Source organism: Nannobrachium achirus, assembly GCF_963921795.1.
Source record: "Nannobrachium achirus genome assembly, chromosome: 1".
Lineage (NCBI taxonomy): Eukaryota > Metazoa > Chordata > Actinopteri > Myctophiformes > Myctophidae > Nannobrachium > Nannobrachium achirus.
The window spans coordinates 10,935,286-10,957,785 of NC_137810.1; the positions used below are offsets into that span (position 1 = coordinate 10,935,286).

Sequence of the window (22,500 nt, forward strand, 5' to 3'; positions counted from 1 at the left end):
TTTCCACCAGATTGAACCAGATTGAACCAGATTGAACCAGAGGAACCAAGGATTGCGTGGTTCCCGTTCGGAACCAACTTTTACGGTTCGGAACCAACTCGGTTCTGTGTGGAAAAGCTCACCTCTGGTTCATCCCATAGGCGGGAGAAAGAACCTGAACCGGTTCTTTGCCGGTCGAAAAGTGCCTTAACAGAATATATTTTCTATTGTAGTGTTATTGCTACCAGAGGCGTCACAAGGGGGGGGGGGGGGAAGTGGGACTGAGTTACTAGGGCCCAAGGTGGAGGGGCCCTAGTAACTTTAGCTATTGAAAAATAGCAGATATACAAGCTCACAGCGCTGTGAGCTTGTAGATCTGCTATTTTTGAAAAGTCGTGAAAATGTGTGCAAATCTTTGAATATATATATATATATTGGAACTAAATATTTTGAGATGGGGGTCCGTGGCCAAATGCATATCATCTTGGGGGTCCTTGACATCAAAAAGTTTGAAGTCTTGCACACATTTTCCCCTTTTTTTCAAAAATAGCAGATCTACAAGCTTGCAGCGCGGCACTCGGTGCCGCGCTGTGAGCTTGTATATCTGCTATTTTTCAATAGTTAACATTCATGGGGGGCCCGCAGTGAATCCTTGTACCCAGGGCCCAGAATTTGGTGTGACGCCCCTGATTGCTACTCTTACTAACAGCCACCACTGGCTGAGGGGCTGTAATGTATGCTGGACAGGCTGGTCTGGGACTGGGAGCGAGAGCTTGTAAAGTCCTTGCCAGGCTGGCACAAACCCTGCTGCTCTGCAGGGAGATGTACTATATAGGCTAGCATAGCCTTCCAACAAGTGCTACAGCCTGGTGTCCTAGTGCCCTAGTCACTTTATAGTACTTCAAGTTTAGATTTCTTCTTTTTTACATCATCTCTATATATAGGTCTTCACTAATGCTCGCTATGGGACAGTACCATTTCTGTCTGCATGCTCTGTGTCTCAGAGGTGGGACTGTAGCAACTCATAATGCAATAACGGCTCATAATGTAATCATTTAAATGTAATAAAAACTCATAATATAATAATCAGCTCATAATGTAATAAAAACATTTGTTCATAAGGTAATAAGGGATTTTTCTATAATGAAATAATGTAATAATGGGTGCGTTCGGTGTGCTCAGTGTAGTGAGTGCAGTGGGCGTGGCGTTGTAGAGTGCGTTCAGTGTGGCTTATTTACGAACGACCAGTTTAAGAGGTAGCTGTGTGCTTTTTCACTCTGAACTCTGAAGGTAAACTTTCTGAAAAGCAGCAGTTGCTAAGTATGCTAACGTAACGTTGCTATTGAAAGGAGATGTAGTTCATAACATTGGCAACATGCTGTTAGTTTACAAGTTGATGTGTGTGAAAGCCCAAACGACCAATTAAGCTGCAAATGCTGCATTTAGCGATAATTTCCTCCATTGTTCACCGCTGAAGAGAGCTCGAGACCAGAGAGTTATGCTCGAGACATGGCTATGAAAACCAACCAATCAGAACACCGCACCACCGCACCACACCGCCTAACCCCATCTTCTGAGTAGGGTTGGTGAGTGCGTGCACTCAACACACCAGTGCGCCGCGCACTGGATTTCCGAACGACAACGCACCAAGTGCACCGAATAAACGAACGACATCATGGCACACCAGTGCGTTGAGTGCGCATTTCCGAACGCGCCCACTGTTACATTAAGAACCACACGGTATGATACTTTGAGGTCGAATAATTCGAATACTAAAAATCACTATTCGTGATGCCCTAGTGTGTGCGTGCGTGTGTGAGTGGAGGTGGGGTGGTTGAATGCATTGAGGCGGAGATGATACACAGCAAAACCATATTTTCGGCCTGCAACCAAGTCTATAAATCCGGCTTAACACTTCTGTATGACAAGAAGTAAGGACAGATAAGAAGGCGGATTCCAACCTTTTGAGGCGAGAGAGGTCTTGGAGAGGTTTAGGAGGCGCAGTCCCTTGCTGAGTCGACACACCTGCTGGATTAAGTTGGACACACCTAGGCCGTGCACAAACAACACATGAGGAAATAACGCTTCGTCAGTCATTGGATCGGGGGTGTTTTACTTTGGACTTTGTTGCTTCTGGGTGCACACATCATGCAGTAAGTAGTACACTGACTGCTTATTGTCACTGACGGGCAGAGACCTTGTATCTTTGTATTTCAACTTTTTATGTTGTTTTTTCTTTCTTGTAAATGAATGCCTTACTTGAACTACAGTTTGAAAGTGAATGTGTTGCTAAAGTGGTTCTTTTCTTCAATATTTTTGTCATATGGTTTCCAGTCTAAGAGATAAGAGATTTGGCTTTAGTTTTTATCTTCTGCTGCTAAGTAAAAAACAACTATCTCAAAGCATTTCACCCATCAAAACCATGACCAAACTTAAGGCTCTTTTCCACTGGGCGCGATAACGATAAAGATAACGATAAAAAATATTGTTTTCAATTGAAGTGGATGGTAGTGTCCACACCACAATGATAAAGCCGTCATAATTGATGTGAACGCTGACATATCTTTATCTTTATCCTTATCTTTATCGTTATATTTATCGCGTCCGGTGGGAATGACGCTTTACTTGGTCGTACAACAGCCGATCTACAGTTTGAAAGTGAATGTGCTAAAGTAGAGTTCTTCGCTTAATTTTTTTCTGGAAAGTAGCTTTCTTTTCATATGTTTTCCAGTCTGAGAGATAAGAGATTTGGCTTTTGGCTTATCTTCTGCTGCCAAGTAAAAAAAACTATCCCATCTCAAAGCATTTCACCCATCAAAACCATGACCAAACGTAGGTTTTTCCCCAGTTTGGACCGTGAGTAGGCTATTGGATGGTTCTTGATACCTTGGTTGTCCAGTGAGTTGTGGGCCAGGTTCAGAGAGTGAATGACCGAGGCAGGATTCTCAGAAAGAGCAACAGACATCTTCTGAGGGAAGTCCCTGTAACAAGGGTCCACAATGGTAGATAGAATATGTGTTAACATTTACAGTCCCACTGAGTTCATTCCATTAGATCAGTGGGTGGTGGTTCCCAACCCTTTTCTGGCCTGGAATTATTTTATACTTTAGCTATTGAAAAATAGCAGATATACAAGCTCACAGCTGCAAGCTTGTAGATCTGCTATTTTTGAAAAATCTTGAAAATATTTGCAAATCTTTGAATATATATTTTTCAAAGCAAACTTCTGTAACTCAAATCTCTGCTTCTGGGGGGTCCCTGGAACAACATATTTTGAGATGGGGGTCCACAGCCAAACACATGTAATTATGGGGGTCCTTGACATGAAAAAGTTTGAGAACCACCGATTTAGAAGACATTTATAGAGTTGGGTCAAAAGACTTGCACACATTTTCACTATGTTTTTCAAAAATAGCAGATCTTTTTTTTAATAGATCTTTCTGTACTAATGTTATATTATCAATAAAATCGTAGTCTTTTTAACAATTATTTGGGGACCCACTTGCAATAGCCTCACGGCCCACCAGTGGGCCCGGCCGTGAGGCTATTGCAAATCACTGCATGAAAAAGTACTGTATATCTAGGGAGCAAAACTCACGACTTGAGTCCAGCGTTCTCCAGTGTGATTTCCTCCAGGCTGGAGGACTTACTGAGCGTGTGCAGCACCTGTTCTACGACCTCTGACCCCTGAGGGTAAAATAAACAACAACAACATTAACAGACTAATTCATATTTGACCAGTTTGTGTTTGGCCAACCACTTATGCTGTATACTGTATTCCTCTCAACCGCATGAGCACGCACAGGCACGCACGCACGCACATGCACACGCAAACACACACTCTAATCAAAGGGGAGAGTGTTTTTTGCAGGTCTTTCAGTCCGAATGTATCAAAAAAGCAACTGGGTTAAGCACCGTTGGTCCGTCCAGTTTAACATTCACCAGGTTAACGTTCACCAGCGTCGGCAGGTTAGCGTTTCACCAGGTTAGCATTCACCAGTGTTAGTTTTACTGAGGTTAGGGTTAAAGGACAACTTTGTTTTTTTACAACAAGGGTTCATATTTTAGATTGTAATTAGAGAAAAGAAAAAGTGAGTGTTAAAATGTTTTCATTTGCTTCGTTCTATTGTTTTATCGCGTTTACTGTGCAAAAATGTGGGGCATGAGTATGCATGGGGGCATGCGTACAAGTGGCTAAATATGTCTTTTTAGACACAATAACCCAGCAGTTTCTTTATTGCTATTTACAGTAACACTTCTAGCCCCCATAAGTCACATCCAACCATGAAAGGTTGCATTGTATCTTGGGAATGGGCTTATTCTGTGTAAAATGACATATTTAGCCACTTGTACGCATGCCCCCAACCACTGAAATAAGAATCTCTAAAACAATAGAAAGAAGTAAATTAAATAATTTTAACACTAATCTTTTATATTCTTTCATTACAATCTAAAATATGAACCCTTGTTGTAAAAAACTAAAGTTGTCCTTTAAGGGTTAAGGTTAGGTTTAGGTGTATCTCCGTCCCCCCTGACTTTCATCACCTCCGCGCAGCCAATCACAAGCTTCCGCTGCCTTAACCCAGTTGCTTTTTGGATACGCTCGGACTGAAAAACCTGCACAAAACACTCTCCCCTAATTAAAGGCACTCACGATGCGCAGGTCTTTGCAGTAGAGCTTGGTGAACCAGGTGTTGTACGCCATGGACGCAACGATCACTGCCAGGTCTCTGTGCAACGACACGTGAACACAAATCAGTAGAACTATGTCACGCCATCCAGGCGGGCGTAGCATCATCAGCGTGAACATGATGTGTTTTAGGTCAGTGGTTCTCAAAGTGGTGTCTGGAAAGGGGTCCTTGGGGGGGTCCCCAGCCAAATGAGTTAATATAATATAAGTTAAGTAAGTTAAATATAAGTTAATAATAGCGTCACAATCGGTTTCACCACTTTAATCTTATTTCAAACTTCAGCTAAAAATCTAAAATAGCATACAATGTCGACCAGCTATTTTAGAAAAATCTATAAATAATCTGGTAATTTCGGGGGAAAATATTTGGAACAATTTACACTTAATTAACACTAAGTTTCTCTTATGGAGCCCCTTGCCACAAAAGACTGTACTGTGTCTGTATATCAATCTTTTTAATTCATATGTATTTGGACTGCGGAAAAAAACATGCCGGTATCAATTTGGGGGGTGGGGGTACTCGACATAGAAACGTTTGAGAACCACTGTACTAGATTGTCTCTCGCTCTCCCCCCCCCCCCACTCTCCCCCCTCTTTCCCTCACCTACTCTCCAGGTGGCTGAAGTCCAGTAAATTAAACTCCTTGTTGTCCTGGGAGTGATAGATAGTGTCCACGTCCTGGAGAGTGAGATTACCCATGAGTCTCTCTGTGTCGCGCAGCGCGACCCCTAATTCACAGCAGCGCACAGCGCCGCATCATATACACATACACACACACTCCAAAAAGCACTCATGAGTCTATACTGTCACAGTCCACACAGACAGCGGTCCCACAGCGCTTACCCACTGCACTTCCTCCTTGCAGCTGATGCCATTATAGTCGCACAGGGCGGCGTAGGTCTCCGAGAAGCCTCCTGAGAGAACATGAAAGGGGAGAGATAAAAAAAAAAAGGATGTGTGTGTGCAGTGGTGTAAAGTAACTAAGTACTTTTACTTAAGTACAGTTTTGAGGTATTTGTACTTTACTTGAGTATTTCCAAATTACCATACCGTATTTTCCGGACTATAAGGCGCACTGTCAATGAATGGTCTATTTTCGAACTGTTTTCATATATAAGGCGCACCGAACTATAAGGCGCACATAATAGGCGCTACCGTTGTGTTATGCATCCAACAGATGGAGCTGTGCTAAAGGGAATGTCAATGTCAATGAATGATCCATATATAAGGCGCACTGGACTATAAGGCACACTGTAGTTTTTTGAGAAAATTAAAGGCTTTTAAGTGCGCCTTATAGTCCGGAAAATACGGTACTTTTACTTCTACTCCACTACATCTGGGATCCAAATGTTGTACTTTTACTCCACTACATTTATTTAAAAACTATAGAAGTTACTTTGCTGATTTAAATTATAATATGTTAAAAGATACTTAAACCACTTTATCCCTATTTTATACCTTGGCTATTTTAGTACTTTTATTTTTGGTATTTTAAGTACATTTTGATGCCAATACTTTCATACTTTTAAGTACATCTTGAATTCTGGACATTGACTTGTAAAGGAGTACATCTACAGTGCAGTATTGATACTTTTACTTAAGTACAAAATGTAAGTATTTTTTTCACCACTGTGTGTGTGTGTGTGTGTGTGTGTGTGTGTGTGTGTGTGTGTGTGTGTGTGTGTGTGTGTGTGTGTGTGTGTGTGTGTGTGTGTGCATGCTGCTCATTCTTTTGGCTGATGGAGAGACAAAAGAGACCGAAAAAATAAGACAGCATGAAAAGATCCCGGCATGATTTGTGTTTATACTTTTATTTGTATCGCAGGGCAATTTAGCAAGTCCATCTGGGGAGCTATTTGCGAAGCGTGCTGGCCTACTTCCTGTCCCCCGAGCGCACCAAGAAAGAGTGCACGCGTGCCTACGTTCGTAGTGTATGCACTGCGAGAAGGAAATTGTCAAAATATTGTATGAACTTCTGTCAGGGGATTCACACACAAAGGCTTCTATTTACAGCACTGCAGTACTCACGTATGATGCCCTGTTTTCCTGTCATTGGGAATTATTAGTCAGATAATTACACCTAATTGTTCTGGATCAGGGCCCACTTGAAATAACTAGAACTGCAATCTGTCGAGGTGCCAACTTGCGACTTGTGCACAAGTAGGCCACCTACTTGTGCACAAGTAGGCCACCTACTTGTGCGCCAGCAGAGCGCGCCACAAGGTGCGCTCGCATCACCACTGGCAATGCCAATGACATCACCGCCGGCATATCAGTGGGAATGCTGGTCCCTCATTGGCTGTTAATGATGAAGTTTACCAGAAATGCTGGTCCCTGATTGGTCTACGGGCTTAAACAAACACAGACACCGACATACATACACACGCAGCCGAACGCAGTACTTGCACACTCTGCTATATATATATATATATATATATATATACAGTGTTGTAGTGCTAAATTTGGAAGTGTGGGCACTCCCCGCGCGTGCACGCACATGCACGTGCGTTTGCACATGCACATAACGTTTTCGCTGGCTTAAAACAGGTCTGCGCGGCGGCAGAAATAGACTTAGACCAGTGGTTCTCAACCAATAATTTGATGACCGGATCATCAGCCAAACTTCCCATGCAAAATAGCTCCACAACTGATATTTCCAATTAATTAATCAATTTTCAAATCTTATATTACCATCTGCTGTTAGTCATGCTCATTTCAGCACAGCTGGCGAGCCTATTTTAACCAATTACTGGGTCAGAACGACCTGAAAATATAATATCAACACTCCATACCCCCGCGTTCCCCCCCACTACATCCCTGTATATATATATATATATATATATATATATATAACATATATATATATATATAACATATATAACATATAATTGGTATTCCAACATAATGTATGGGCATACAGTATACTGATGAGATCAGGGATCTCCATATACAGTATGGGCATAAAAGGGACAAGGACCGATCATTGTGACCAAGCCCCCACAGCCACGGTAGACCTGATGGTCAAGCCTGGAAGTGCAGTTAAAACGCTACTGCGCGTGTGTATGCTAATGCTAATGCTACTGCGTACCCTCGGCCTAGTGCATCGATCGGCTCATTGCTCCAACTTCCACTTTCATGCACTCAGACTGAGTGCCCAAATCAAGAAAAATTAAGAAATTGAGCATTCTTCCGGGTGCTTCAAACGCCACTGAGCAACTTTGATTGAAATTAATAGCTGGGGGTGGGGCAGTCCGCCCTCTAGTTTATATTATACCTCTATGGCACTGACTGATACAGTACCCATGCAGATCTCCATATGGGCACAAAAGGGACACAGAAAGACGGGTACAACAGGTAGCCTACTCTGAGAAGGCACCGACACTATGACTCAAAGACATATATCGGCCGGGTAGAAGCAGGGGTGTCGCACCAAATTCTGGGCCCCGGGTACAAGGATTCACTGTGGGGCCCCTGTGCTTTAACTATTCGGTGCCGCGCTGCGAGCTTGTAGATCTGCTATTTTTGAAAAATCATGAAAATCTTTGAATATTTCAAATCCTTCTAAGGTTTTTTGAAAAATCTATGTTTCGATGTCAGTGGAGCTCAAACCTTTTCATGTGAAGGACCCCCAAAATGGTATGTATTTGGCCACGGACCCGCATCTCAAAATATTTAGTTCCAGGGACCCTCCAGAAGCAAAATTTGAGTTACAAATGTTCGCTTAAAAAATACATATATTCAAAGATTTGCACACATTTTCACGACTTTTCAAAAATAGCAGATCTACAAGCTCACAGCGCGGCACTCGGTGCCGCGCTGTGAAAGTGCCGCGCTGTGAGCTTGTATATCTGCTATTTTTCAATAGCTAAAGTACCAAATAATCAAGGCCCCTCCACCACCTTGGGCCCTAGTAACTCAGTCCCACTTTCCTACCCCTTGTGACGCCCCTGGGTAGAAGAGCTAACAATGCGTGACAACGTGTGCCTGTGTGGTGACTGTGCATCCATGCATGTGTCCAGTGGCTCTCTTACCACAGGCCCTCTGGGTCTCCACGGAGCCCTCTGAGCTGGGAGAATACTTCCTGCTGCCATCTGAAAGGTCGCTGTCTGAGTGACAGATGGAAGGCCTGCCAGGGAAAAAAAAGACACCAAAAAAAGTAAATAAGTTGCTGTGATTTATAAGACGCTTCTTGGAATAGATGAGCCCACGCAGAGTAAAGAGCTCTGTTATGTAGCTGTCACCCGCACAACAAGGCTCATTTTTGATTTCCCACTGGAGGGACAGATGAAGGTAAATGCAGATAATAAAACAGAGTGAGAACGAGGGACTATCTATTGCTAGTGAACAGAGGCGTCAATTGGGTATGGCAGGGGTATGCAGCTGCCATACCCTGGGTCCAGGAGGGAAAATAAAAGCTACTTTTAAATATAAATCCATGAATGTCTCTTTGTCTATCTGCGCTGGTTATTATGTTGTTAAATTACAGTAAAATAACTACAAATTCAAAATGTAACAAAATGGTCACTTTAACTATTCTCCACACTTCTCCCCATCTTGACAAATTGGTATATTCATTATTCACAGGTTTCACAGGTCAGCTGCACAGGTGCAATGCATTATTGTTAATTGTGGCACGTTTACTAACATGCCAAGTTTAGCTACCGTAGAAACCTGTGTAAAAAACTGCAATATAACCGTGTTATACAAAATGTAATGCCTCTTATCCATGAGGACTCTCATCTTTGCCATACCCTAGCTTTTGCTGAACTGACTCCACTGCTAGTGAAATCAGTAAAGGTCAATCTTTAGATTTGCTAAGCCAGAGAGAGAAAGACAGACAGACATTGAGGGTGGTGTTTCATATACGACGAAGTTCAAGCCTGATTCATACTTTTCACTCCGCAAATGGCAGATCTACAAGCTCACAACACTTTGCAGAGCAAGGTGTTGTGAACTTGTAGATCCGCTATTTTTTTAGGTGCGCGACACCCTCGTTCAACAATTTTTCTCAACAATTAACTCAGGCTTCGCTCTCCTGTGAGATGTTGACACTTACGCAAAAACAGAGTTGTTGAAGATGCGGGACAGAGCAAAGTTAACGTGGCTGATCACATGGTTGAGGTGCTCGCGCGCCTGAAACCTCAGCGAGTAGGTGGTCTTGTCAGTGTCAATGACAACCTAAACACACAGAGTTTGGGTTATTATTTGTAAAAAATAAAATAAAGAAAACACCGGCACGAGTACATAGCGAACAGTATACAGTACAACTGACAAACCAGGCAGAAACCTCATATCTCCATAATTCAACTTTTCATGTTTTTTTTTTTCACAAAATAATGTCACACAAAAGTTGCGAAAATAACATGCTATTTTCTGCTATTTTCCCCATTTTCAAAAACTCTTTAAAAGTGAAAGTAGTTAAGTGTGTCTGTCTGTGGGTTTTATATATCGTTGTTGTCGGGTGGAAACCTTGTATGTCCAAAACCGTTTGTTTTGTATTTATCATTTTAAAAATGATTTTAAACTAGTGAAAAGCCTTTGTGCAATGGCCTTGTGTGATGAAGCTGGGCTTTGCTTTGCGAAAAAATGTACAAATTTGAAACTTGGAGATACAAGGTTTTTGCCCGACAGTGACGATATATTGAATCAATTACCAGTGTTAACAAGAGCCTGTGAGTAAATAATAACTATATTGGTTCTTTTGTCTGTTCACTGAAAAATAACAGTTTGGGACATCCGTGGTTTCCATGCCAACAGCACCAGAATACAATATAAACACCCACTGATGTGCAGGAACAGAAAGAAAGGCTCATGTAAACAATGGTAATACCTCGCTAGTATTGTGTGGGTCTGCGACTGTGTGTGTGTGTGTGTGTGTGTGTGTGTGTGTGTGTGTGTGTGTGTGTGTGTGTGTGTGCGTGTGTGTGTGTGTGTGTGTGTGTGTGTGTGTGTGTGTGTGTGTGTGTGTGCGCGCGCATTTAGTGGTGCAGGTGCACTGTAGCAGGTAGCGTAATTGTAGACACAAGTAGCCTACTCGGTATGGTGGTCACCATAGCAACCATGCTGGAGATCTGTTTTGTCTATTCTAGTGAATATCTTGGTTACAGCCAGACAGAGCTGGCAAAACTGTGTTTACAATACATGCAGGGTTGCTTATTTAGTTTGGGTTCATCTAACAGCATCCAGACAGCCTTATAGTAGCTTTATCATGGCTGACACAGTTGTGGGACTGGAAAGGATCGCCGTAATTGGTGGTAGGTAACACAAAATGCCCCAGGATAAGAAACGACATTCCTTGACCACTTGAGGCCCTAGCATCCCTATCCCTAGCAAAAACAGCCTATCTACAAGCTCACAACGCGTTACATTGCGACGGGTTGTGACCTTGTGCGTGGTCTATTTTCAGCAGAGGGATTTGGTGTAAAGGGGAAATAAGTATAGAGGGTCTAAAGTGGATCGCTGGCACATGGCCATGTTAGTGGGAAGTGTCAGAATAGAAAGAACACAACATGAAGTTGAGTGCACTTTGCCTCCTGCCGGCTCCACCAACTGGAGTTTGTAACCGTGTTTTTCTTTCTTTCTTTTTTCACAGGATCGCAATTCAGATGAGTGATCACCACAGGACCAGTTGGTACCCAGAAAACATAGGCCTAATCTAATCAAAAACAACAGGGACAAAATATAAGGAAGGAGAATGATAAAATGAAAACATTCAAGCCTATGAATTGCTGGCATTGTAAATAACTGCAAATAAACAACAGTGTCGCATCTGTCAAAGACTTGTTTATCACATTCAATAAGAGAAATTGTAATGCCATATAGCATTCACAGTTTGCTTATGCCCCTTTTCACAAATCAGTTTGCTTGTCACAAACACACACAGGCAGCTAAAAAGCTTATTCATATTATTTGAAGGCCAAGATGAAGTGGAGTAAACACTCCACTGGGCTGCTCTATTCTGCTGAAATAATAACTCTAAGTGAATTCAATTCAATTAGTTATCATTTCAGCAGAATAGAGCACATTACGGTTAGGTTATTGTGTTGGTGTTAAAGTTCACCTGATGTTCTGGCTGGGAGTTCAAGGCCCGAATTTCCAAGAAATTAAACGTGGTCTCTACCTGTAATCAAAGGGATAAATTACACCTCTTTACTTCACTCACTGGAACATGGTGGCACCATTAATAAGAAACACGGCATGCTGGCTATATGTAACACAGTGGTTCTCAAAGTGGGGTCCGGGGAATCCCAGGGGTCCTTGTAGGGGTTCCAGGAGGTCCCCAGCAAAATGGGTTAATATAGCATGAAAATCATTTTAACCACTTTAAAAGATAGATACTGTACATTTTTTAAGAAAACAAGCTTCTTCTTCTGTCTTTGAAGCATTATATTACAGTTTCCCATTTCTTAAAAAACAAGCTGGCAACGCATTGCATTGCAGTGCGTTGTGAGCTTGTGGAACTGCTATTTGTTTTTTTTAAGATATAGAAAGATTACACATAATCCCTGGCACAAAATCTTTTCAGATTGGGGGTTCGTGGCCAAATACATAATTATTAAGTTTGGGTCCTTGACATGAAAAGGTTTGAGAACCACTGGTGTGAGAGATTGAACGAGTACCTTCGCCGGAATCTTGGGCGCCAGGAAGTAAAGCCGCCACGTTGTGAGGACCTGCGACAGGAAGCGGAGCAGAGTTTAGGCCTGATCCGCGGCGAGCGAGTTCACAGCCAGGGACGTGCTGGGCCCCTGATTCAGCCCAGGAAAAAGAGTTGGAGAGGCCCTCATTGCGCGCTATAGAGAGAGATCTCTCTCTATAGCGCTGCTGCTACTCAAAGATTTGCCATTTCAGATCATGACAAGTGACAAGCCAGTGGGCCAATTACATGTTATATTTCGTCATTGTCGGGTGGAAACCTTGTACCGGTATATCCAAAACTGTTTGTTTTGTATTTATCATTTAAAAAATGATTTAAACTAGTGAAAACAGACGATCTACAAGCACACAACGCCTCGCACCGCGAGGCGTTGTGTGCTTGTAGATCTGCTGTTTTCACTACTTTTGTGCGACGGCCTTGTATGATGAAGCAGGGCTTTGCTTTGCGACAGTCATGATTTACTTTTTTGGCCGCCCAGCCCCCAAAATGGAACGAAGGCCATCATTTTATTTAAAATGTTTTCCTAATGGCCGGCCTGGACCGGCCGCGGCGGCCGGGAATGAACCGCCCGTTCGGGAGTTGTCCCGCTTTTCCCAATGGCCAGCACGTCCCTGTTCACAGCAGGCAGGAAAAGCACTCCCCACGGGGCGCCCATGCACTCACCTGTTACCATGGTAATGCGGAGCGCCAGGCACATGCACACATAGACATCAAAGGGGGCTTGAGCCCCTGCCCTTTTAGCTGTCTGTAAAAACTGCCCTTTCCCCAGACCATAAATGCAGTTTTCACTATGATGAAAGAAATGCAAATGCCCTCTTTCCATGCCATATCTGAAGGTAGCATTCAATTCTCCTTTTGCACAAAGTAGTGCAATGCAAGATAGAGGGCGTCAGATCCCTTTGAGTCACACCCTACCACTACTTCCTGTTCATCCACAGAGCATTGATTCTAGTTGTTTTCTCCATTAGATTTCTTTTCACTTTTCATCTGTTGAAAGAATTGCCCTCTCTGTGTAGAAATCCATGCCATTACGCCACATCTCCAGTATTGACTTGGTTATGTTTAGTTCAGTGAGGTTTCACACACCGAAAATAGTCGACCTCCAAGCTCACAACATGACGCAGCGCGTCGCGTTGTGAGCTTGGAGGACTGCTATTTTCGGTGCTTCCACCAAAAGGCCTTCTGGAAATTCCAGCCCCTGCCTCTCTAACATTCTCTGCGCACCTAGACAAGTCTTCCCTGGGCCTATATATATGTGGCTATCGATCCAGCTAAAAGCTAAATGCTGGAGAGACGCTTTGCACAGCAGATGGACATATTATGGTCTCATAAAACGATGTTCGGATCACACTGTCACCAAGCAGAGACAGGTGTTTCAGTTATAAGCCCTTTATGAGCAAACGGTAACATCTTTCTGTATACTGTTGGCTCTCGCCGAGTCCTGCCCTCTGCCCTTTGTTTCTGCTCCGTCGCTTCGGATCATTCGCTCGGTCATCTCAGATGCCCCTTCTAAACTACTCCCTGTGGAGATCTCTCTCTCTCTCTCTCTCTCTCTCTCTCTCTCTCTCTCTCTCTCTCTCTCTCTCTCTCTCTCTCTCTCTCTCTCTCTCTGTGTCTATCTCTCTCTCTCTGTGTGTGTCTCTCTCTACAATCAATGCAATATCACAGCTTCCTAATGAAAAGCAGTAATTAAATAAGCGCCCTCCCGCTCCCCCAGCCCTCTGCCTTCCTCAGCCTGGTGTATTTGTACACAGAGGAGCTCCACTGAAATGAGGTAGTAGGGCTACTACTGCTACGCCCATGCCACAATGGAGGTGTCCCAAGTGTACCCTTAGAGATGGACATATATAAACTGACAGACAGGAGAGAGAGAGAGAGAGAGAGAGAGAAAGAGAGAGAGAGAGAAAGAGAGAGAGAGAGAGAGAGAGAGAGAGCAGGAGAAAGATATTGAAAGGGCCGGTTGGAGTAAGACAGTGGTTCTCAGACTGGGGTCCGGTCTCCAGCAGAATGAGGAACAGTTTAGCAAGCATTACTTTATATTTTGGCTGATCGACAAGCTTAGAGCTTCATGCGGATATTTTTGAATCTCTGCAGATCTTCTCTTAATATGGGGGACCCTGGCTCAAAACCTTTGCAGATAGGGGTCCGTGGCCAAATGCTTTTTGAGGATGAAAATGTTTGAGAACCACTATAGTTAAGAAAAAGGAGAACAGACAGAGAGACATGAAAGAGAAAGAAAAAGAGGCAGACAGACAGACAGAGACATAAGAGAGAGAGAGAGACAGAAAGAAAGAGAGAAAGAGAGAGAGAGAGAGAGAGAGAGAATGAGAGCACAGTACTTCAAAGAGACTGTGAAGGAGTTGATTAAAAAGCGCAGATTCTATCACAGTTACAGTGATGAGTTGGGGCTATGCATGGGTGGCAGCCCAGAGAGAGAGAGAGAGAGGAGAGTGTATGAGTAAATAGAAGTAAATCATGCTGATGGAGCAGGAAAATGGGGGGAGAGAGAGAGAGAGAGAGGGAGAGAGGGAGAGAGAGAGAGAGAGACCGCCCCCCAAGAGGGAAGCCATTATCAAAGTCTTCCACATCAAAGGAAGAGACCACACACATCACGATTATTGTGGCATATAATTATGCATGAACACAGTATAGTGGAGCAGATATACGCTCTGGTTGATTGATTGGTGGGGGGGGCAGAGAAGGAGGTGCTTTCACTCCCAGGTTAATGCAAGTACAACACAAAGTCAAAGTGTTGCTGGCTGTCAGAGAGCTTTATGTCCAGCACGTTCTTGATCGTGACCTTTCTATGAAGTGTGAACGCAAACGAAATACCAACCACACGTTGGTTGCTCTTTCTTCTGCCGTGGAAACCGTAGTAAATCAACTACTCCAGATACAGTAGACTAGACACATTTCTAGGCAGTGATGAAGACCTAAGAGTCGACGCGTGATGTTGGTCATTTCTGTTTGCCTTGCTCAAGGAAATACATTTTAAATCAGGCAAGACTTCATTGTGGGCTCGCTTTAGTGAGCACACACACAAGTTGTCCCCAACCTTTTATATTTTATTGCCTACTACTTACACACTCTTTGAGCTCGAATTTCGTTCAAACTCCAACTTGTTTGGCTTCACGCAGTTATTATATACTTTTTGACATAAAAAAAATCTGAGGAGGGATGTGTACATTTTCTACTGTACATAATATACTTTCTGCAGCAACTGCTTTTCTAGTTGACTTTGTTCTCAATGTATCCAGATACGAAGTGACTTCCTGGTCCAAGCCCTCATTAAAGAGGAAACGGTAAACGAGGCAGAGCGCGGCATTGGGCAGAAGATGCTCCTGGTTTGTAGGTAAGACATATCAAAGTCTCCGGATATCAAAGGCCGCGCAGGCGGAAGGAAAACTCCCCCAATTTGCCACATAATGAATCATTAAGCAGCAGCCATCGACCGAAAAATCCCAGCTTTGCCAAGGTAAAAGATCAGCCCGGCTGGGGGTGAGAGCCCACAGGCTTATCGTGAGGGAATTGGGGTGGTGGTGGAGGGGGGTGGGGGGTCAGTGGAACCTGCTAGTTTTTTTTCTCTCGAGAGAATGAAAACAGTACATTGACTGCACTGCAGATGTATGTAGAATTGTCACAGAGCCTCAATGAATGTATGTGGTTCAGCTGCTGTACCTAGAATAGAACCCAATCAATAAAACGGGTTCAGTATCTGTGTGTTTGTGTGTGTGTGCGTGCGTGCGTGCGTGCAAGATGAGTTATGTACGTGCTGCTCAGAGCATAAAATGAGCATGCATGCACAACACACTGCGTTTCAGATCATCTCAAAACATGGGGCACACAAAACCATCCCGTACGCCTGGTATGAATTGTTATTACATAGTTAACGCGCACTAGTGGCCCAGATTCGGCCCCAGATAGCTGGCAGGACTTCAGTTGCTCAAATGCAGATTTCCCATCTCTGCCCCATATATTCTGTGATGAAAGAACCCCGGAATCAAAGGCGGCGAGCCCCGCTCGGCCCCCCTACGGTGTCTCCAACAGAGTGGTTCACAGAGAGCAAAGGGGATCTAAACTCACTTCCACAGACACACGCTCTCCTCCTAGTGCCACGATCCTTGTGTCTCCATATTTAAACTTTTTTCATGTTTTGGGGGGAAATGAAAGCCCTACTTTAACCCATTTAGGCCTAGAATTATTGAATGCTTTAAGCAGTGAAAAATAGCAGATATACAAGCTCACAGCGCGGCACCGAGTGCCGCGCTGCGAGCTTGTAGATCTGCTATTTTTGAAAAAAGTCGTGAAAATGTGTGCAAATCTTTGACTATATGTATTTTCAAAGCGAACGTTTGTAACTCTAATTTTGCCTCTGGGTGGTCCCTGGAACGAAATATTTTGAGATGGGGGTCCGTGGCCAAATACATATCATTTTGGGGGTCCTTCACATGAAAAGGTTTGAGAACCACATATGGTAGTCTCTCAAGAACAGACTAACTGAGCTCCATTTAAGTGAAAAGGACCTTTTCTTTGACAATGGCTGGCCAGATTGCTGACATAGAAACATAGGTTTTTCAAAAAATCTTAGAAGGATTCAAAAGACACTTATAGAATCGGGTCAAAATTCTAATTTTCACGATTTTTCAAAAATAGCAGATCTACAAGCTCGCAGCGCGGCACTCGGTGCCGCGCTGTGAGCTTGTATTTTTCAATAGTTAAAGCATAAAATAATGATACACAAAATGTATACCCGTTCTGAATGGGTTAAAAGTTTAAAAAGCGACGTGTACAAGCTGAACGTTTTTTGAAAACCTTTTAAAGTTAAAGTGGTTAAGTCTTAAATATTGAACCAATGAAAAGTATTAACAAGAGTTAAATAAAAACTGCATTGGATCCACTGGAATCTTTTTTTCCCCTCTCCATCTTCTGAAAAGTAACAGTCTTCTAGTTATGGAGTTCTTCAGTGCTGATGCTCTGCTTCTGTCCGCCCAACATCTCAGCGCTGTGGCAGAGAACCACTGACCAATCAGCAGCATCTAATGACTTCTCTCCACACTTTCTTGGTGTAGAGAGGAGGGCATTAGCGCAGCGATTCACAACCTGCGGGCCCGGGGCCCACTGTTGGTCCATCAGGGTATTGCAAGCCCCTAAACAACTGGCAATACACTATGATTTTATTAACATTAGTGAAGAAAAGTCATTGAAAAAGAAGTATTCATTGTGATATGGATGAATAGGAACTTAAAGTAGCCTATATTATGCTCACGGCCCACCAATCTTACCACCAAAAGGCTGTTAAATGGTGAAATGGGTGGGCTGTGATCGCTTTTGAGATTTTCAAGTGGGCCCTGATCCAGAAAAGGTTGGGAATGGCTGAATTAGTCAGTTGTTCTACGGTATATGAGGTACTCCAAACTGCAGCATCAACTTACCAATATTCTGTCCTCTGATTTGCCATTTTTGGTGTCCAGCTTAATGCCACGTATAAGCTTGATCGTCGATTTGTCGATAATCTTCCTGATGCTTTCTGTGGATGACAAATATAATGAATATTTATAAAAACACACCTATTTATTTTATTGGTTGACCTTTTTATTGACCAAAATGCACATATGTGAACATATAGTCCAGTAAAAATAAGACTGAGGTTGGACACAATTTTATTATTTAGTTTTTCAACTGATTCTGACAGGAAATTAGGTCTACTAGCCAGGATAAAAAAATCTACCATGATCTGCTCACTGCAAATACCCACAGTGGCCAAATCAAGTTGGGCTCCCATCGACTTTCTATACAGGATGCTGAATCCATTGCAAGCATTTGTTTTGCACAAAAACATTCATTGGCCCCATAAAACGCCCACAAAACTGTGGAAAAGTGATGACTCATCACTTTTCATCACTAAACCATCATTTTCTGGGGCCATTGTTAGCCCAAGGAATGTTTTTTGTGCAAAACAAATGCTTGCAATGGATTCAGCATCATGTCAAACCCATAGTTAGACCCCTCACATCCTACTTAAAGCAGATTTTTTTCTGGGTATTTTCCTCCTGTAGAAAGTCGATGGGAGCCCAACTTGATTTGGCCACTGTGGGTATTTGCAGTGAGCAGATTATGGTAGATTTTTTATCCTGGCTAGTAGACCTAATTTAAATAATACAATTTTGTCCAACCTGAGTGTATTTTTTCCCTAGATTTACTAGACTAATATAACGATCAAACACTAGCCGATGTATAAAGGGTTATGGAGGACTTAAAGTTAACAACAGAGCTAATCTAATAATTATCTTACAATAAATGCGAGAAGTCTCTGCGTGCGTGCGTGTATGTAATCCGCGTATCTCGAGAATGCGGAGATGATGTCTGACATCAGGCTCAAGCGCTGACTCATTTGTGACATCACTTCATAAAAGGCTCTGACATCACATACACCACATGAGTCAACAAAAAATCTCTGTGAGTGTGAGTGTGTATTTATGTATGTACGGTATGTACGGTATGTAGGCTAATACGGTATGTATGTCGAGAACCGTTCGTCCCACCGGCTTCAAATTCGGCACACGCCGCAAATTCGGCACTGCCGCAGCAGGTAGTGCAGTGCCCGGCCTCGACCCGACCCGATACGCGATTTTCCGGAACCGCTGTAAAAGGTTCGGATTCTCCGTATGCGGAGCTGATGTCTGACATCAGGGTTTTCCGGAACCAGCACTGTGTCTGCAGAGATCTCCATATATGGGCATAAAATGGACGAAACAGATGGTCAAAACAGGTCCTATGACAACAGGCACAAGCGGAACCGGCACAAGCGCTGACTCATTGTGACATCACTTCTGCTGACTCATTCTGACATCACTCCTGTGCAAATAGACGATTCCTCCGGACCTTCACTTTGCACTCTAGGTCAAGTATGCGGAGCTGTCTGACATCAGGGTATTCCGGAACCGGCACAAAAGTTTTGGAATCTCCGTATACGGAGCTGATGTCTGACATCAGATCTCCATATACGGGCATAAAATGGACACAGACAGACAGATACAGATATCTCTATATTATGGCATAAATGGACACAGGCAAAAAGATGGTCAAAACAGGTCCTATGACAACAGTAATAATGGAGTTTGCATTAAAAGGTGGGGCATTCATTCCCTATTTACATCGAGTTGGCCAGGTTGCCGACTAGACGCTCGGCTGCGGCCGAGCGTCTAGTATATAATAACCAGTAAGACTCCCTAATCGGGAGATAAGCGACCGTAGGTCACTTATCTCCACAAATAGGGCAAAAATGTGTTTTGCCAAAATCTTCCTGATCCATGTTGATGACATGAGTGTAGACATACTGTGTAGTGATTTTCGTGATTTTAGGGCAAAATCTGTAGGAGCAGTGTCCAAAAATGTGTTTTTAAAAATCGGCCTGGAGGTGGCGCTATATGGGAGAGATTCATGTTGATGGGATGAGTGTAGACATACTGTGTACCGATTTGCGTGATTTTAGGGCAAAAATACCGGCCCCGGCTGTCCCGGTCGCTCCTAGCCGGAGTTACGGCATTTTATGTGAGCTGCAGTGTAGGGGGTCCTCCACTGGGGGCGCCACCACTTTTGCATCCGTTCTGGAGCACCAGGAGTGGGTGGTCCCCGGGAATTCCCCGTGAGCAGCCCCGTTGGGGTGGTCATTTGGTCAGTTTAGCACATTTGGTCATTTTTTACATCTGGGGGTCCCCCAGGGTCCGGGGGGTTGTAGTTTGGCAGGTAAGGAACGTGTGTGCAAAATTTGGCATGGATCGGGGCAACGGTTGCGGAGATATGAGCAGGGCAAGAGTGTGACGTGTGAGGTGTGACAGACAGACTGACTGATGGACTGACGGACGGACTTACACTTTGTGCAGGGTTTGATAGTAAATGCGACCTACGGTCGCAATTAATCATCACAGTATAAGGCTTGCAGGAGATTAACCCATTCCACATAACTGCAGCTTCTGAATCTGCATGGTACAAGATCCGTGGAGCCTTCCTCTGGTGGAATAACTGTGTAGTGCAGGGGTCTTCAACAGGGGGTCCGGGACCCCTAGGGGTCCTCAGAGTTACAACAGGGGGGCCGCCAAATCTTAGTGATAGGAACCTTACAAGCTCTCAACCCTCACATCCCTATTCTGAGGAGAACTTTAGCCAACAATAGAAGATTGCAGCGCGAGGCGTTGAGAGCTTGTAGATCGGCTATTTTCTGCATATAGGTTTAGAGGTAAAGAAAAGAGCAGACCAAGCATATAGTGAAAGGTCAAGTTAACTAAAAACACGAATCCAACATAGACTGATGACAGTGCTGTCAATGAATCTACCTCTATCGATGAAAATAACACATTTATACAAGATGTAGTGGGCGTCCCTGCTTCATCTCTCTCTCTCAGCTAAGGGGTCTTTTGCCTGAAAACATTGAAGACCCCTGGTTTAGTGTGTACAGACTAACTTAGTGATTGCATATATTTGGATAGTTGCATAATGCCTGGATATTTGGCTGCCACCTTGTTTACAAGCCTGTGAAACACACATTTTAATATGTGATACTCTCTCCTCCACTGTGAACCACTTGAGGCTAATAACATGAGCAGGGATAGGATGTGTTCTGGCGTGGAGTTAAAGGATCAACCACAACTAATTTATTTTGCAAGGCCTGTATCTTCTTAAGGATCTTTGGGATGCTAGAGTATAGCACAGGATGTGCAGGCGAAATCAAAATGGCATTGAACACAGTGAACAGTGCTCCTGGCCCCTGCCAATATCTCAAGAGCAATTCCATCTATAAAAGTGGATAATCTAGCTATAAAAGTGTCCTTTATTGATAGACCTTTGAGATAACTTGTGTGTAAAAAAACAAATTTATAATAATAACTTGTAGCTCATTACTCTCTCAAGAAAGTACATGTACAGATGAATACACTTACACTTACACCTAGCAACAATAGTGGTTCTCAAAGTGGGGTCTGGGGACCCTCAGGGATCCTTGAGGGGTTCCTGGGGGTCCCCAGCAACATTCATCAATATAACATCAAAATCTGTCCAGCCACTTTAACCCTATATACTGTACATTGTCCATTTTTGAACAATCTTGAAGAAATGTCAAAGATTTTAATATTTTTGTACGTCAGCCTATGCTAATCTTGTAGGGGGGTCCTCTAGCACAAAATATTTCAATTTTATGTCCATGGACAAATGCATATTAATTTGGAGGTCCCACATTCAAAAGCTTGATAACCACCCGACTGGTCTACAAAATGCTACATTTAAACGTCAACTGAAATAATCCAGATGCCAATGGTCAGGAAGAAATGGAAGAGACAACGACACTATATATGCCTGTAGCTCTATTGATTAGCACCTTGGCAAAGTGAAGAGGCTTTAACTGTAAACAAATTTCCACCTCAGAGATCGAATAACCAATATTCAATTGAGACACAGCCAACACTGTAGGCTTTTCTCTTCCAAGTTCAAGAATAACCACACCCATACTATTGTTTTCAGTTACAACAAAGTATTTAGCAAAAAAGCTCTGTTTAGCTACTCCCTGAAATCAATACTGGCTTTAATTACAGGCAAATTACGAACATGTGGACGCAACCACTCCAGGACCCCAGGGTTCCTTGGCAGGGGCGTCAATTGGGTATGGCAGGGGTATGCAGCTGCCATACCCTGGGTCCAGGGGGGAAGGGTTAGGGTTAGGTTACTTTTAAATATACATCCATGAATGTCTCTTTGTCTATCTGTGCGCTGGTTATTATGTTGTTAAATTACAGTAAAATAACTACAAATGCAAAATTTTACAAATGGTCACTTTAACAAGGTATTATAATTATATTCTCCACACTTGTATTCTCCCCATCTTGACAGAATGGTACATTCCCAGGTTCCGCAGGTCACCTGCACAGGTGCAATGCGTTATTGTTAATTGTGGCACGTTTACTATGCCAAGTTTAGCAGCACTTGAACAACCATTCCTGCCATATCCAGCCCAAGAAACTGTAGAAACGTGGGAAAAAATAAAATGTACTTCTTAAAATAAATGTATCATGCCTGTTGCTAAGGTATGGCAACATGACTGGTGTCTTGCACGTGCGCGAAGGCAGTCATGTTGCCATACCTTAGCTTTTTCTGAATTGACGCCACTGTTCCTTGGAGTGGTTCCAAG

At 43.3% G+C, this 22,500-nt stretch overlaps 1 protein-coding gene across 1 annotated transcript in view; it reads right to left on the reverse strand.

Moving 5' to 3' along the window:
- LOC308286075 (capping protein, Arp2/3 and myosin-I linker protein 3-like) overlaps nucleotides 1-22,500 on the reverse strand; it is a gene marked incomplete at both ends in the record, with an annotated part of 99,902 nt that overhangs the window by 60,394 nt on the left and 17,008 nt on the right. The window contains 11 exon segments of the mRNA XM_080727035.1: nucleotides 1,941-2,027; nucleotides 2,866-2,960; nucleotides 3,578-3,666; nucleotides 4,634-4,709; nucleotides 5,274-5,347; nucleotides 5,513-5,583; nucleotides 8,701-8,795; nucleotides 9,726-9,847; nucleotides 11,730-11,789; nucleotides 12,289-12,339; nucleotides 17,756-17,850. Coding sequence (XP_080583161.1) covers nucleotides 1,941-2,027; nucleotides 2,866-2,960; nucleotides 3,578-3,666; nucleotides 4,634-4,709; nucleotides 5,274-5,347; nucleotides 5,513-5,583; nucleotides 8,701-8,795; nucleotides 9,726-9,847; nucleotides 11,730-11,789; nucleotides 12,289-12,339; nucleotides 17,756-17,850 — 915 coding nt within the window.